Raw genomic sequence first — 18,739 nt, forward strand, 5'->3', positions numbered from 1 at the left:
AAGTAAAACAGCTGAACAGAAGATTTCAAAGGGTGGCTCAAGAAGACAAAATAAAGCATTATGACGAGATCTGCAGAGACCTGAGGATAGAAAACCAAAAGGGATGAACACGCTCAGCACTTCTTAAGCTGAAAGAACTGAAGAAAACATTCAAACCTTGAATTGCAACATTGAAGGATTCTATGGGCAAAATACTGAACGATGCAGGAAGCATCAAAAGAAGACGGAAAGACTATGCATAGTCACTGTACCAAAAGAATTGGTCGTCGTTCAACATTTTCAGGAGGTAGCATATGATCAAGAACCAATAGTATTGAAGGAAAAAGTTCAAACTGGTGAAAAACAAGGCTCTAGGATTGAAGGAATACCAATTGAGATGTTTCAACAAACAGATGCAGCATTGGAAGTGTTCACTCGTCTATGCCAGGAAATTTTGAAGGCAGCTTCCTGGCCAACCAACTGGAAGAGATCCATATTTATGCCTATTCCAAAGAAAGGCATTCAAACAGAATGCAGAAACTATCAAACAATACCATATCACACGCAAGTAAAATTCTGCTGAAGATTATTCAAAAGCAGTTGCAGCAGCAGCACATCAACAGGGAACTGCCAGAAATTCAAGCCGGATTCAGAGGAGGATGTGGAATAAGGGATATCATTGCTGATGTCAGATGGATCCTGGCTGAAATAAAAGAATACTAGAAAGACGTTTACTATGTTTTATTGACCATGAAAAGGCATTCGGCTGTGTGGATCACAACAAATTATGGATAACGTTGCAAAGAATGGGAATTCCAGAACACTTAATTGTGCTCATGAGGAATCTGTACATAGATGAAGAGGCAGTAGCTCGGACAGAACAAGGGGATACAGTGTGGTTTAAAGTTAGCAAAGGTGTGCATCAGGGCTGTATCCTTCCACAATACTTATCCAATCTGTATGCTGAGCAAATGATACAAAAAGCTGGACTATATGAAGAAGAATGTGCCGTCAGGATTGGAGGAATACTAACTAATAACCTATGATACACAGATGACACAACCTTGCTTGCTGAAAGTGAAGAACACTTGAAATATTTACTGATGAAGATCAAAGTCTACAGCCTTCAGTGTGGATTACACCTCAACATAAAGAAAAGAAAAATCCTCACAACTGGACCAACAAACAACATCATGACAAATGGAGAAAAGATTGAATTGTCAAGGATTTCATTTTACTTGGATTCACATCAACACCCATGGAAGCAGCAGTAAGAAATCAAAGGACATATTGCATTGGGCAAATCTGCTGCAAAAGACCTCTTGAAAGTGTTAAAAAGCAAAGATGTCACTTTAAGGACTAAGGTGCACCTGACCCAAGCCATGGTGTCTTCAATCGCCTCATATGCATGTGACAGCTGGGTAATGAATGAGGAAGACAGAAGGAGAATTGACGCCTTTGAATTATGGTGTCGATGAAGAATATTGAATATACCACGAATATACCATGGACTGACAAAAGAACAAACAAATCTGTCTCGGAAGAAGTACAGTCAGAATGCTCATTAGAAGTAAGGATGGTGAGGCTTAGTATCATGTACTTTGGACATGTTACCAGGAGGGATCAGTCTCTGGAGAAGGACATGATGCTTGGTAGAGAGTCAGCGAAAAAGAGGACGACCCTCAATGACATGGACTGACAAATAAACAATGGGTTCAAGCATAACAACAATCATGAGGATGGCGCAGGTTCTTTGAACTTGTGTTTTGTTCTGTTGTACACAGGGTCGCTATGAGTTGGAACTGACTCGATGGTACCTAACAACGAACAACAAGTCTCCTCCTAGCTTATTCTGTTCCAGCCATAATGATCTCTCAGTTCCTTTAACATGCTGTTGTTCCCTTTGCCTGAAACACTCATAGTTCATCTCAACATACCTAGCTCCTTGTCATTCTTTGGACCTCAGCTGGAATGTCATCTCCTTAGAGAAATCTCCCTTACTATTCTGCTTTAAAGTAGCCTCCCATCCTCTTATTCTATCTTACTTTTTGTTGGTTTCCTTCACCAACAATAATTTATAATTATTTTATTTACTTAATATTATTATTATTATTTTAAATGTCTTCTTCACTTAAGCTCTTTGTCAACCGTGATCAGTTGGTTAGCACAGTGCTTGGTAACTTGTGGGCATTCAATAAATATATGCTAAATGAATGAATACAAATTCTATTAAGAGTTACCTATTGAGGTAGAGGATTATTATTTTTATGGATTTCTTTTTTTTTGGGGGGTGGGGGGGAGACTGAATGCCTGATTGTGTGATATTAAGTGACAAAGAAATCAAACCTGCTGATCATGAACTGGATGTTATCAGATCTAGTTAGCTATAAATTTGGCTGTGTCTAGCAACAGTCCATCATCAGTAGAAGTTAAAGGATGAAACAGAATGTTGTGGAAAAGTAATTCGTGCACACTCTATATGCCTAGTCCTGCCATGCTATCCCTACTTCAACCCACCTAGGCCCCATAGGGTATTTCTTATGTCAAGTTAACTGAGGAAAAAATAATTCCAACTCTATTTTACAAATGGCTTTGACAATATGGCTGGACCATATGAAGCATAGTGCCACAATGTTATGGTTCCTTTCAGGGATGACTCTAAAGAAAAGGGTAGAAGCAGAGTGTCAAATATTTGTCACTTTATTTCAAAGCAGAGATTATGTGAGGTGATGAACCATTTTGCCCTGCAGCTAATTAATTTGTCAGATGGTAAAAAGCTTGGCAAGGATGGTATTAGAGGACAGATGGTAAGGAAGGCAGGACAAATTTTATGTGGATGAACTCCTAGAATGGTCCCAGAATAAAAGACTAAGTGTATCCCATGAGGATATGTATGAAAAAGTTAATAGCATTGTAGAAAATGTTAAGTGGGCAAAATGAGTCAGAATCAACTAGATGGCAATGGGTTTGTTTTTGTTTTAAAGATATCAGGCAGCCTCCTTCCCAGGCCCTGGTGTTTTGTTCAACGGGAACATACACTAAATGGCCAACGTGGAGGAGATGAAAGATAATCCACGAGCTAAACGTGGATTTTCCTTTTTTAAGGCAGACCTAGCTATTGCCACTGCACAGTACCTAATAGTTACCAGATGCAAACAACCTAGGTGCATTATAAAGTACCATAGCCATGGGACTAGACAGCTATCTGATGGTAAGGAAGTTATACTGGACGCCTTCTATCATGGAGTGGACAGCTATTCATCTCCACTATCAAAGACATGTACTTTGGATTTGGATTCTCTTTTTCTGCCCATCATGGTTCTGCCAATAGCCTCAATGGTAGAATTACTGAATACGTTATACAGTATCATGACGTCTTTTACAATATTGTTCCTGACTGAGTAACTCACTTTAGAGATAAAAAGAAGTAAGACAATGCGCTGACATCATGGGATGTGCTGGTCTTATGTTTCTCCTCATGCAGAAACAGCTGGCCTTACAGAATGAAAAACTGGTCTATTAAAGTCTCAGAGGCACATCTGGGAGATAATACCTTGGCAAGGTTAGGGTAGTATCCCGTAGGATGAACTGTATGCTCTCAACTAATGGATCATTAAATTTCTCCCTCTGCCAGAATACACAATTCTAGAATACAAAAAGTCAAGGTGTGTTGGTGTCTTTTGTGATAATAGCTAATAGTGCAAAATTTTTGTTTCCTTTCCCTATAACTTTACCTCTGCTGGATTGGAGGCTTTGAAAGCCAAGGGATACATCAATTTACCTAGAAGCTGAAGAAAGGCCTGGTGATCTACTTCCAAAAATTAGCCAATGGAAACCTTTATAAATAACAATAGAATATTGTCTGATATAGTGCTGGAAGATGAGCCCTTTAGGGTTCGAAGGCCCTCAAAATAAAAAGCAGCTGCAACAAGAGTAACACCAACAACCCTGAAGATGGCACAGGACAACGCAATGTTTCATTCTGTTGTACAATGGGTTACCACTAGTTGGAGCTGACTTCTGCAACTAACAGCTATAACATATACTAAGAATATGTTAAATTCCAATTTCCAATCTCTCAGGAATGTGGGTTTAAGTCACCCCAGTGGATAAAGAATCTTGATTACCGTGGGTGCCACTTAAAGAAAAATGGTACGGGTGACAGATAATGGAGAAAATAAATCATAAATATCTGTTTGGCCCTATGATCAGCTGCAGAAGTAAGTACTGTGGTCCCTACCCATATTTTCTTCCTTGCTGTCTCATATGCACTAATGTCCTTTCTCTTTCTGCTTTGTATTCTCCACTACTGAATATAGTATGAGTAGGCAGAGGGTAACTTTATAATTTAGTCAACTGGCTAGAGAATATTGAGATGGGATTTCAAAAGAAGCATTTCAAAACAAGTGGAGAATAACAGAATAATCAAGAGATCCAGGACTTAGTGCTGACTGGAGTCAACGCTGTTTGAAAAAATGACTGAAAGACAGAGTGATAGTTTGAAATTCATGGGTAAGTATAGAATTGAGAATCCATTGACATGGTAGCATACGCCCAAGAACTTTTGAAATCAAAGCAAGAAGGCTTCGTAATGGTGAACAAGAAAGGCAGTATCATCAGCTAACTGGCTAGAGAATACTGAGATAGGGTTATGCTGATACAGTATAAATTCATAACAATACTACTCTTGAAGGAATTTGTGTTTCTTTATACTTTATCTTTTGACCATATTTGGTTAAGAAGGTAGATTGATAATTCATTTCGCCTTTGCCAAGAAAAAAAACATAAAACAGAGCACATATATTCACTCTTGTCATATTCTCTCTCCATTTTCTTCTGATTTGCCTTAGTTTTCTCCGCTCCTCTCCCTCCCTCTCTCTCCATATCTAACAGACAGTTCCTGTTTCTCCCTCCCTCTCTCTCCATATCTAACAGACAGTTCCTGTCTTAAGATCAGTCAATTCCAGAATGATCTGGATATTGCTCTGTGACACAATCACCCTCCTTCATAGCTGCCAGGATAACTTCTGCTGTGTCTACTCAGCCTCCTTCAAATGCTCTAGCTGTCAACACAAGAGTCTGAACCAGAGTACCCATGTCCTGTCACAGAACACCAATCTGGCACTGTGTAAGCAGAAGCAGCAACAGGAGTAGTCACTAAACTTCTAGCCCAGAACATTTTGGAATGTAACCCATATAAAGATAAAAGTGTGAAAAAAGTCTTCCTATTTTGAGTTAATTATTTAACAGTTCAACAACTGAAACGTCTACCTTATAGTTTGTTCTGATATAATCAAATAGAATTTATATAGTAGTCAGTTGCCAACTCTCTGAAATATTGATTTTAAAGGGGATTGCTTTTAGAGACAGTTATAAAACACAGCTTGGGTTTCCTGATTCTTGAGATGGAATTGTTGTAACAAAATGTCTGGAAATGACATAATTTCCAGCAGTTCTATTTTAGCAATAAAAATATATAAAAATAGCAGAAATCATGCAAATAAATTCTATGATTTCCAATTAGCCTCGGTGATAAAATTTTGTGCTTATAAAAAAATAAAAACTAGAGAAGTAACTCTACAAAATGGCTGAGTGATCCACAGTTCCTTAGGTCTGATATGTTAAAATAAAAATGAAAAAAAGTTTAGTTGCAGTAAAGCTGGAAAAGCACGAGGTTTACATTTGATGTTAATGCGAGTCACACGTGCTAAATTCACAGCGTCTGCGTACTTTCAGCAAATACCCCAATATGTGTTTAAGAGTTATACAATTTGTATCCTGACCGCAAAGAGAAGTCTTAGGAAGAAGACACAAGAGAAAAAAATTAAGCCTAAATAGATGCTGCACATAAAATCCACTGTCAATATTCCATAGACATGTTTTTCAACATTTGCCACCTAAGTTAAGATACTAGTTTAGACATTAACAGGGTGATTATTTGGGTATACCAATTAAATCACGCAAGGACAAAATTACTTTGACAAAATTATTAATTGTTTTGACCTAAAATTATTACCTTGAATAGATATTTGGAATACAACATACCAGTAACATTAAAAAAGTAATGCCGAAACTTGAAAGATAAAATAATACTTTCCCTCTCTACTTCAAGTAATCATGTGATAACCCTTACACGAAGCTAAGATTTAGGTCTGTTACTTACTAGTTTTTAAGGTTATTCAGGGGCCTAAGTGAGAACATTTTGGAATATTATTTAACCGTTACATATTACTGTTTTATATAGATAGATAGATTAGATAGATAGACAGATAAAACTGTCCAACCAGTCTACTAACCCTAAAAGAGTAACGAGGAGTGGTGTGGGAGAACTAATTATGAAAACTCTTAAGCCTGGATACTAGTAGTCTGGGGACATTTTTATTTATCCTGAACAACACTGTTCTTCCCCCTCAGGGGAGAATATGGAGGATGGAAGGGACAAGGGGAAGGAAGTAATACACACCGATCAGAAAATGTAAAAGCACAGCTCCTAGGGAGTTAGCATCAGAATTTTCACTTGACCCTAGAAAGTAATTTTGGCATCACCTAGAAAAATATCTTCTCTTCTTTGCAATGAAAAAATAAGAATATGTCCATTGAAACCACATGAGACATTTTCCTTTATCTGCCAAATTTGTAACCTGGGAATAGTCTGATTCTGAGTTAGTAGGCATGGCAATATCCATCCTAAATCTTGCAATCATAGAAGAGAGTTATTATTGGGGAGTGGAGGTGCTTTCATTTCCTTAATGAAGAGGATGCCAATTTATGATGATTAATGGCCTAAAAATATGGGATTATACCATGGATCTTTTAATAAAGGCAGTCCTTTTAGTAAGAAGGGAGAAATCATTCCAAATATTCCATCTCCACCATAGTTCTGTACTATCATCCTCAATACAGAATGGAGGATAACTTCCTGAAAGCCATTTATATATATATATATATAAAATTAATCAATAATCATTATATATATATATAATCGATGATAAAGTGGTTTTAAAGGTAGAATGTAGTATTAGAGGGTCCAGGCATAGAAAATGATAATGTAACAATCCTGTTACCGATGTAGATTTTTTCCCATCTTAAGCCCATATAAAAATATATTTCAAAAACTGAGAAGAGTAAGAGAGGATTAGCATTATATATTAAATTTATACAGGGGAGAGGAAATATCTACATTTGGAAGTAGAAGAAGGAACCACAAATAACTATATTAATGCTTGTATCATATAAAATGTAAAAACTTCTATTAGTAAAAAGATACCAAAATAAAAAGGCACAAAATAAGCTATAAAAATTAACATAGTAGATGAAAGATTAACATGTCTGTGTATATATTAATACAAATATATAAAGAAAAACTAATATAATATAGTTTTATATGTGTGTATTATTTCTTTTTAATTTGGTAAGGCCCTCACAGAAATCTGTAAGAAAAATGTTGTATTGAAATAGATAAAAGGCCAAAAGAAATAAAAAGACAAAAAAGACAACTAGTAAAAAAATACATGAAAAAATATTCAACTGCACAAAAATCACAGCATACATTAAAACAATGGCATCACCTAGGAAAATATTTTTTTATCTCTATGAATTTTATCTATATGTTATATACATTTTATCTATATCAATGAATTAAAACAAATGAGGATGTAGTAAAACTTACTCTCATATACTGCTCATAATGGAAATTGCTATTGGATTACTTTACATGTATAATGGAATACATTAATGGTGATTACATCAATTGGTATAATCCTTTAGGAAAGTAATCAGCAGCATGTATGAAAAGCTGTAAAAATGTTCACATTATTTAGCCCACTGATTTTATTTTTAGAACTCTATACTTATTTTTTTCTTATACTTATGAAATAATTCTAAAGAAAAACCTTTAATAATAAAGATGTATACTTATTAAATTATAGGAGAACACTATGAAATAGCCATATAATGGAATATAATTGTGTAGACATAAAAAATTATAATTATTTAAAATTTTAATGCTGGTTATTATTGAGTGACAGCATAACAACAGGATTTTTATTTTTACATACTTTTCAGTATATTCTAAACCAAAAAATGGAGTATGTGTTACATATGTTTTTAAAAGTTAATTTTGTAAAAGTTCCATAAGGGTAGGGAACAGTCAAAGATTACATAAACTTAGCTGAACATAAAAAAAAACATACATGATGATGCTATGGTAAAAAAATTATAAATGTAAGTATATAAAATAAATTTTTAGGAGGAAAATATTGGAAGAAAATATACCAAAATGTTAGGGTTGTGTTAAGATGGCAATATTATGTATTTCCTGTTTATTTTTTCCCAAATGTCTATAATGTTATTCTATATTTTTAATATCAAATAAAACTAAATATAGTTAAATATGTCATTTCCATTATAATACAATAATGATATGTATAAGAAGTAGAAGATAAAATACATTGCTTACCTCTCTTTCATCCATGTTCAACCATTGCTTTGGATCTTCTTCAGTAGCCAGAAAGGCTATCAATTCTAAAGCAGTAAGACGAGTTTGACGTCTTGAAGAGACAAATATCAAAACAGGTTTGGCTGGGGAATGGCTTCTAATTGCTGTTTAAAAATTGAGGAAAATAAAATGGTAAGTCACTCACACCAAAATCTGAATTCCATTAAGATAAGGACACATAAAAACTAATGTTATAAATGATTTACGTGAATTCTTAATTTGGTACGAAATTTAGCACTATTCCAGGTACTACACGGGTCACACAGCATGCTGGACAAACAAGAGGAAAGGACAGAATAATGACTCTACTTAGGGAGCATATTGTCTAGGACAAGGAAGATCTAACTATGTCTGGTCTGAGTTCTGTTCTGAGCCGCAAAGAGACACTTAAAGCCTGAGCCTCTCCATTAATAGCTATCCATGGACACTAAATCTTGGGTTGAGTTTTCTATTTCTGAGTTGTGATTCTGAGATATTTCTGCTTGCCTAATCCATGATATTACAGGGTTAATCAGTCCTAGACAATCCAGTCACACACAAAAAAATAACAAAACAAAACAATCTGTCGCTGAGTCACTTCCGACTCATAGCGACCCTATAGGACAGGGTAGAACTGCCCCATAGGGTTTCCAAGGTGTGGCTGGTGGATTTGAACTGCTCATCTTTTGGTTAGTAGCTCTAGCTCTTCACCACTGAGCCACTAGGGCTCCAGTCATACAAAAAAGGGTGATGAAAAATCTCTAAGAAAGGTCATGAAAAGTTCCTTTTATATTTGCCCTATTGTAAGTAGATGGAAAAATTAAGAGGATTTATAATAATAAACTGGTAAAACATAAGTAGAACAATGTTTTCCCTCTGTTTTTCTAAAAACCTATGTGTGAGGTTTCAAGAGGGAAGAGAATGTAGAAGAGGGTGAGAAGAAAACCATGTCTAAATGGCAGTCAATATAAAAAAGAGTACTTTGATAACTTGAATAGTAAGAAAAGTGAAATTTTATAGATCAAATCTTAAAAAATAAAATTACTTAACAAGGTGCATAAATCATTTGGCCTAACTGGAAATGAGTTTTCTTTGCTATATATAGGCTTCAAAATGCTGATAAAAGGTCACAAGCAGAATTTCTATTTTTTTCTATATAGCATTCTTAAAACAGTCAGGCATTTAAAAATCTTACATAAAAGAGCTCAACTGCTTTGTAATTTTTTGTTTGAAATGTGAGCTTCAGAATTTCTTTTTATGGGCTAAGAAACAAGGTTTATAAAGGAAATGTTGACATGACCTTGACTATATCTATTCCCTATCATAACGTCACATTTTTAAACTCAACGAATATAGTAATCCACCATGGGTATAATAAATAGTTGATTAAGATAGCTGTTGTGCTGATACCATATCTAAAGAAGTGTAAGTCTTTCAGTTATTTATTATTGATTTACGTAACACAAAATGTCACTTCAATCACTGGTATGCAATCAGCCATCCCTTAAACAGATACAGATATAAGGAAGCCCAACAATACAAATTATGAAAAATAAACTCATTTATCTTACTTCTCACTCTTTGCCAGTTTATCAGATTACAGAATGAAAATGGCAATGCCTAGATAAATCGTATTACACATATAATGTATAAAAGACACATATTAGTACAATACTGGCATCATTTGTACATATAATCATGAATGGATCTCTATCCCTTTTGAAAACCTCAACATTTAATGGGTTTTTGCTGCTGCAAGAACAGGTGTGGCTGAACAGCTCACAGTAGATTTATTGTTCATTAGTGATTTTGTACAATGCTTCTGTGGAGCTGTAAATAATCTGAACTGCCAAGATCGGTCTCCAGCTCACAATCAATACTTTGCTTCTGTCATAACTCTAATTACAGCAGCTAAAAAGTCACCTCACAACTGTCACCTTACAATCAACAGCAGTTCACATTAGAGAATTTATTTTGGTGGTTATTTTTAATTGATATAATAAATATTCCTTATGTGGCCTAAACAAAACTTGTTTTAATAAAATAGGAGTGTTATTCTTAAATCTGTCTTGCTTGCCTAGGTTGCCGGAATCGACTCAAAGGCAACGGGTTTTTTGCCTAGTTTTTAGGACAGGAAAAACAAAACACAAAAAAAGGAAACATTATAAAAAAGCACTGAAAATTCTAAGTTTAATGGTTTTTGGTAAAAATTATTTTTACATGATATTTGATTAACTTCAACTACTCTTTATCATCTGCTAAAGCTAACTACCATAAGAAAACACCTTAATAGATAATATTAAGAGTGATTTGATTACTTCTTAAAAATTTACTTTTACTTTTTCCTACTACAAAGACATTATCATTTATGAAATCTATAATTTTAAATAGTTACATCCACATATATTTGCAATCCTTAACAGTTGAGAAATATAGCTTTAGTTATTTGTAGCAGTTGAAGCAGTATTACCCCTTCAAAGAAGCCCACACTGTTTAGAATTCACTTACTTGCTACCATGTAAAATGGTTACTATTTTGTTCCAAGAACCTGAAGCTTACCCTGAAATGTAGGTTTATTCATACTAGCCATACGAGGACAGTAATGTTGACCTGGGAAGCCTTGAATGTGAACTTCCAGTGGAACTGGGCGTACAGATGGTCGGAAGTTGAACAAGCCCATCTAGAATAAATATGAGTAAAATCATTTTCAGTTTTTATATTTAAGTTTATGAGATTATAGTGCCTGTTTTAATGTGGCCACCTATACCACATTGTTAAATTCCTGGTTTATCAATCTTCCACATACCTCCTTAATATTGAGCCAGTCAGCAAGGTCTCTAGCATTAGCTAATGCAGTGGACAGACCAACTATTCTAACAGGCTTTTCTGTGTGCGATGAGATGAAATTTGTTCGAGATACAATGACCTCTAGAACTGGACCTCTTTCATCCCCTAGGAAATAGGAAAAATGCACATTAATCATTAACAAGCCCTGATGCTAGCTGCTTCAGGTATGGGAGACAGAGTTTGTAAATTGGCTTTAGATACAGTGGTACCCACCAAGCAGATGGATCTCATCTATGATGAGAATAGTGACTTGCTGAACATAGTTCCTATTTTGCCAGCTTCTGCTGACTCCATCCCATTTCTCTGGTGTAGTGACAATAAGGTCAGCCTTGGCAATGGATTTCATATCAGGAGTCACATCCCCTGTTAGTTCAACAACTCTGGAGAGGAATAAAAAATGATCCCTTTAACTTTTCAGGTAACGCATGACCTTGGAAAGGCAAAAATATATCTGTCTCTTTCAAAATGAAATTTTTATAATGCTTACAACTATCTCCCTTTTATTTCTGAAATTTTCTGTGCACTGAGTCCAAAATACATGTTTCTTCCCACAAAATAACGGATGCATAAATTTAAATCACTGACACAGATAACCTCTTAAATTTTATGTAGGTATTGTGACCCCGAATACTCCCCAGCATGTTTGGGGTCACATATTCCCCTCTTTGGAACTTGGATGACCACATATATCTATACCAAGTTTCAGTATGCAAAGGTATCAAATGTTGATATCATTATGTTTACATATGTGTGTAACCTATGTGGTTTTATACAGTTGAACTTACACATCCTTCTTCATACGGCAGGATAAACATCCTTCTAATGAGGGAAAGTGTTAACTTATTAAGACATAGAGAGATATTTATTAGGAGTATGATTATGTGTAAACTAATTTCTTAGATTAAATTCTTCCATAGATATTATAGGCTAATTCAGACATATAAAAAGACAAGACAGGAAAAAGAGAGAAAAAAGAAAGACAAGCCAGAGCAAATATGTGCCACCTCATTTTGAACAGACCTCAGTTTATGGAGGATAAGATGAAAAAATAAGAGATACAGTTTTTAAAACCTATGCAAATCTAAAAGAATTAGATAATGGATAGGAAAATCTGGAGGCTCATTCCAAATTTTACGTAAGCATCAAATAATTCCTACAACTGGTGTTAACACTTGTGAAACAGAAAACGGCAAGACTAGTTCCTCCAACTATAGTGTTCTGAAAAGTTTACTTATTTTTATTTACATTATTTTATTTTCATGTTATTTATTATTTATATATTTAATACATTCAAACAGTTCGAAGAATATGTAGTGAATAGTCTCCATAACAACCCTATCATCCAGCCTCCTAGTTCTCATCCCCTGAAACAATCACATATTCAGATTCTCCATCTTAAAAAAAAAAAAAAAAAAATTCATTTTTTTATATTCTCTGTGGAGATTATTCCTTAGTACATAAAGAGTTCATTCTTTTATACAGTTATGCAATATTTTTTGTTGTACAAAAGTACTATAACTTTCTTAATGTTGCCCTATCGATCATTTGGACCCGTGGTGGAAGGTTGGGAGTTTGAAGTCAACAGCTACTCCTTGGAAACCCTATGGGGCAGTTCTACTCTGTCCTATAAGGTTGCTATGAGTCGGAATCAAGTCAGTGGTATCGAACATTTAGGTTACCTGCAGTCTTTTGCTATTAAAAACGATATTGCAATGCATAACCTTTTATATTAATAGAAAAAATAAGGCATCATGCTTTTCAAATAATTCCCTCTTTTTCCTAAAATATTCACATTTAAATGCCTTTTAAGTTGTTTTGGAAATTACTCTGAATGATATGAAAGAAAAATAAAGAGATAACTTATTTTGCATTTGTTTAGCTTAAAAATATTTTGAGAAAAATTATCTTACCAAATAAAAGTGCTCATATGAAGTAATTAAAGGGATTTAATTTCTCAATCTTAAAATAATTCTGCCAATATACTTAGAACCACCTAGTTCAGAGATTATGAAAATATTAATAAAATTTTAATAGTAGTAACATACCTTCAAATAAAAGATTATGAAAATCACTGTAAAATATTCAATAATTCAACTCTTTTATTTGTTGGTCCTTTTAGACTATTCAAAGAATATATTTTGAGTAAAAGTTAAAACTTACTTTTTTCCAAGTTTTTCTTCTATTCTAACTTTCCAGTCATCCATTCTTTCACGTACAAGGGCCTTTAGGGGTGCAATATATACAGCCTAAAAATTGGGGGGGGGGCAAAAAAGGTGCTCATGAAAATAGTGACAGCATTTTAAAACAAAAGTAGACTCTATGAAATCTGTCAAAATATGGCAGTGTAGTTTTAAAATGTATGTTTTAATACTGAAATACTTAAGTTTCTAATTTATGGGGAAAAGTCATTAGCTTACTCAAACTACATTTATCCAAAGTGAGATAGAAATATAATACATGATAATATTTTCCATCATAAAAATACTGATATGGACAAGTTTTAAATATTTTCTAGAAAGTACCAGAAGAATTTTCTCTGGGTATTTTATAATGAAATTATCTCCTATCATAATGTGAACAAATAAAACAATTATGAGATAATATATTACATAGAGAAAATTAAGGTTCTAATAAAAATAAACATTTTCCTAGTATTATGACCAAGACTTATCTGAGTTCTGTGTAACTCTTTCATGAAGGAAGTTACTAATTTTGATGTTTTGAAGACAAATAAGTTATTCGTTCTAAATTTTAACGCAGATTTTATGGAAGTCCAATCACACATTTTAGGTGTTCAACTTTTTTTTTTTTTACCTGATCTTTAATAATCTAAACCTATATATTGATTATCCACTGAAGAAAAAAATTCTTCCCTATATAAAAGGTTTCAAATTTAGAGCAGAGTTCTATTGTTGCATTAATATGTCTTCTTATGGATCAATACTATATAAGAAAGAGACTGAGAAGCAGAAACTTAACACTAAGCAGGGAAGAAGTGCCACTAATTGGAAATCACTGAAAAATGAAATTAAAACATTTCTGAAATCATAAATGAAGAGGAAAATAGCATATATTCCAATAACACCTCTAAAATATCTCTGTCATAAAATGTGATGTGCTTTTATAATTTAAAAACTTTATTTTTCAAGAAGTTTAAAATCAATGCTTATTTCATTTATAACAGTGCCTCATATTAATGATATCATGGCTATTTAGAGAAATACAGAATTAAAACCATTTCTATATTTCCTATGTATAATCACACTGTGTTTACTAAAGTATCAGTACTTCTTTCATAGGCAAAGAATTTGATTATGACTTATTACATATCTTATAAATATGGCTCTGAATTAGGTATCTTACAATGAAACTGCTAAGAACTGTAGCCATCCTACAATAAAGAAAGGACCTGAGAGCACCACTATGTACATTACAAATCCATCTAGAGCGCAACCAAGTTTGAGGTAAATTTTCTTTGGGCCAATTTTTCTAACATGATGCAGTATCCTCCCCCTCCTGAAAAATTCACTGAGGGATGGATACATCTACTCACTGAGATCTGCCAGTATATTTGGAACTGGCTACTTCAGAGATTATGAACCACCTTTTCTAACTGAATGTAAGCATGTGATTCTTTCAGACAAACCTTTGAATTGGGGTACTTGTTGAAGACTCTGAAAATGGCTAATTCAGCCGCAACAGTCTTCCCTGATCCTGTGGGTGCTCCAAGTAGGACATTACAGTCTGTGTGATACAGCGTGTGAAATATTTGTGTCTGCACAGGGTTAAAGTGGGTAAAGTTATACAGGGCTTCATATTCTCCACATCCCAAAGCTGTGACTGGTAAAGGCTGAAGATCCAGTAATTCTAAAAAAAGCAACAGGTACTGTTATACAATAACTGAAAAATTTGCACAATACTAAATATGATATTTTAGAGAGAAAAATTACAACGATTTTTAATACTTTCAACCCAGTACCCAGTCTTTAATACTTTAGAGGGGGAAAAAAGCTTAAGAACAAATGCTTGCGTATCCGTTACGGATCTTTTTTTCCCCCGTCACCACATTTGTAATACTGACATACTAGACCCCCTTCAGTGGGAGTTCCCTACAATCCAATTATGATGCTATGTCTTTCTCTTCCAATTAGGAAAGCAAATTGAATAAGTGTGTGAAAATACGCATATTATAGAACAAATGTAAATCTACTCTAATTTCAAGAAAAATGAATATCATCTGTAAACTTCATTTCTGGAATGGTTACTAACAACAAATTACTTTTGATCTGGGCACAACTGACCAAGTCAGAGTGGTTGAGTGAGGTGTTCTAGCCAATTGAAAATGAAACAGAATTCTTTCCAATCTATGAAGAAAAATGACTACAGAGTCAATTTCTATCCTTAAACTTCACAAAGTTTAGAGAAAGTTCCTACTATAAGACAGAATTATAAAAGAAGTGCAAATAAAACTGAAATAAATAAAGACATTAATTTTCTGTAGCACTGAAAATCAAGATGGGAGAAGAGGGGTCACTATAAAATTAAGTGTTAATCAAAAACACAGGTTTATTCTTAATAGAGATTATAAACATTTTGCATATTTCTTGACTATTCTAAATTAAGATGCTTTACTTTATAATAGATGAAGATTTTTCTAGGCTGATTTGGGCTCAAAGGGATGGCTCTATATATTATGAGCCAAATAGACCATGGAATCATTGGGGTTACATTTTACATTTCTGATAGCAATTGAGATGTCATGGTGGTCCATTCATCGCTTTTTAAAATGTAGTTACAAATCAGTTAATTATATAAATAGTGCTCGGTCATTCAGCAAAGAAGTGATTAAACAAGCACTAAAATATAACATTAACACATGTTAAAATAAAGTGCTTCAGTCAGAGACCTGGGAGTGATGCTGATAGAACATATTTTAAATTAAAGCATGAAACATTTTATATATTTTATTTTTAGTTTCAAGATTTCAGGTCCCCCATGCGTCTGTCAGTTTGAAGAGAAAATTTCAAAGGGTCGCTAAAGAAGACAAAGTAAAGTATTATAATGCAATGTGCAAAGACCTGGAGATAGAAAGCCAAAAGGAAGAACAGGCCTGGCATTTCTCAAGGTGAAAGAACCAAAGAAAAAAAATTCAAGCCTCGAGTTGCAACACTGAAGGATTCTACGGGGAAAATACTAAACGATGCACGAAGCATCAAAAGAAGATGGAAGGACTATACAGAGTCACTGTACCAAAAATAATTGGTCATCGTTCAACCATTTCAGTAGGTAGCATACGATCAAGAACAAATGGTACTAAAGGAAGAAGTCCAAGCTACACTGAAAGCACTGGTGGAAAACAAGGCTCCAGGAATAGACAGGATACCAATTGAGATGTTTCAACAAATGAATGGAGTGCTGGAAGTGCTACCTGTCTATGCCAAGAAATTTGGAAGACAGCTACCTGGCCAACCGCCTGGAAGAGATTCATATTTGTACCCATTCCAAAGAAAGGTGATCCAACAGAATGTGGAAATTTTCGAACAATATCATTAACATCACATGCAAATAAAATTTTGCTGAAGATCATTCAAAAGCAGTTGCAACAGCACATCAACAGGGAACTGTCAGAAATTCATGCCAGATTCAGAAGAGGACGTGGAACAAGAAATATCATTGCTGATGTCAATGGATCATGGCTGAAAGCAAAGAATAACAGAAAGATGTTTACTTATGTTTTGTTTTTGACTATGCTAAGGCATTCGACTGTGTGGATCATAAAAAATTATGGATAACACTGCAAAGAATGGGAATTCCAGAATACTTAATTGTGCTCATGAGGCGCCTGTACATAGACCAAGAGGCGCCTGTACATAGACCAAGAGGCAGTTGTTGGAACAGAACAAGGGGATACTGCGTGGTTTAAAGCCAGGAAAGGTGTGCATCAGGGTTGTATCCTTTCACAATACTTATTCAATCTGTATGCTGAGCAAATAATTTGAAAAGCTGGACTATATGAAGAAGAATGCAGCATCAGGATTGGAGGAAGTATCATTAACAAGCTGCATTACGCAGATGACACAACCTTGCTTGCTGAAAGTGAAGAGGAATTGAAGCACTTATTGATGAAGATCAAAGACCACAGCTTTCAGTATGGATTACAGCTCAACATAAAGAAAACAAAAATCCTCAAAACTGGACCAGTAAGCAACACCATGATAAACAGAGAAAAGATTATGAAGTTGTCAAGAATTTTGTTTACTTAGATTCACAATCAACACCCATGGAAGCAGCAGACAAGAAATTAAATGATGTACAGCACTGAGCAAATCTGTTGCAAAAGATCTCTTTAAAGTGTTAAAAAGCAAAGATGTCACTTCAAGGACTAAGGTGCCCCTGGCCCAAGCCATGGTATTTTCAGTTGCCTCATATGCATGCGAAAGCTGGACATTGAATAAGGAAGACCAAAGAAGAACTGATGCCCTTGAATCATGGTGTTGGCAAAGAATATTGAATATACTATGGACTTCCAGAAGAAGGAACAAGTCTGTCTTGGAAGATGTAGAGCCAGCACGTTCGTTTGAAGCAAGGATGGTGAGATTTCATGTCATATACTTTGGATGTGTTATCAGGAGGAACTGTTCGCTGGAAAAGGACATCATGCTTGGTAGAGCAGAGGGTTAGGGAGAAAGAGGAAGGCCCTCAACAAAATGGATTGACACAGTGGCTGCAACAACGGGTTCAAGTTGAGCATGGATTGTGAGGATGGCGCAGGACTGGGCAATGTTTCTTTCTGGTGTACACAGGGTTGTTATGAGTCAGAACCGACTTGACAACACCTAACAACAACAACAACAGATTTCACATAGAAGCATACTTAGTTAAAAAAAAAAAAAAAAGACTACAAAACAATGTTCTCTTTAATAAGAAAACTGGTAGATACTACAGTCTCATTTTTGTGTTGACAAATCTTTTCTGTTCTGTCAAGGTATGAAAGTAGCATTAAGCTGTAATATGAATATCTCTCCTTAAGATACGCTAAGATAATGAAAACAGGACAAATCTGACAAAAATGGGAAAGTTTAAAGTTTTATCAAGGCTTTTCTTCATTACCAAAAAGACTAACAAATAATATGTTCCTTTAAAAATAGAACTGGAAATTTTTATTCTGAATTGGGATTCGGAGTTTGTCTATGGAAGAGTTATATGGAAAGGATGTCTATTTTTCTATAGTTAAGGGCCTGCTGAAATCAATACTCACAAGTTGTGAATTTTCAATGGGACAAAATAAACAATACACTAACAGATCAGTTTCAGGAAATTTCTGAAATAGGAAATTTCACAGGACACAATGACAATATTGTAAACATTTATTCACGAACTTTTGTTTCTTTAACAAGTCAAAATAGAAAGGCATTTGCTCATGTTATGAATCTGAAA

The 18,739-nt window shown here is 34.5% G+C and overlaps 1 protein-coding gene across 4 annotated transcripts in view; it reads right to left on the reverse strand.

The window, feature by feature from the left end:
• ASCC3 (activating signal cointegrator 1 complex subunit 3) overlaps positions 1–18,739 on the reverse strand; it is a 413,165-nt gene that overhangs the window by 118,033 nt on the left and 276,393 nt on the right. For all 4 annotated transcript variants that reach the window (XM_049897967.1, XM_049897961.1, XM_049897954.1 and 1 more), the window contains 6 exons: positions 14,949–15,169; positions 13,463–13,548; positions 11,516–11,682; positions 11,262–11,407; positions 11,015–11,135; positions 8,438–8,580 (listed from right to left, as the gene is read on the reverse strand). In XM_049897967.1, coding sequence (XP_049753924.1) covers positions 8,438–8,580; positions 11,015–11,135; positions 11,262–11,407; positions 11,516–11,682; positions 13,463–13,548; positions 14,949–15,169 — 884 coding nt within the window. The remainder of the gene's footprint in view (positions 1–8,437; positions 8,581–11,014; positions 11,136–11,261; positions 11,408–11,515; positions 11,683–13,462; positions 13,549–14,948; positions 15,170–18,739) is intronic.

This window comes from Elephas maximus, chromosome 1, assembly GCF_024166365.1.
Source record: "Elephas maximus indicus isolate mEleMax1 chromosome 1, mEleMax1 primary haplotype, whole genome shotgun sequence".
Lineage (NCBI taxonomy): Eukaryota > Metazoa > Chordata > Mammalia > Proboscidea > Elephantidae > Elephas > Elephas maximus.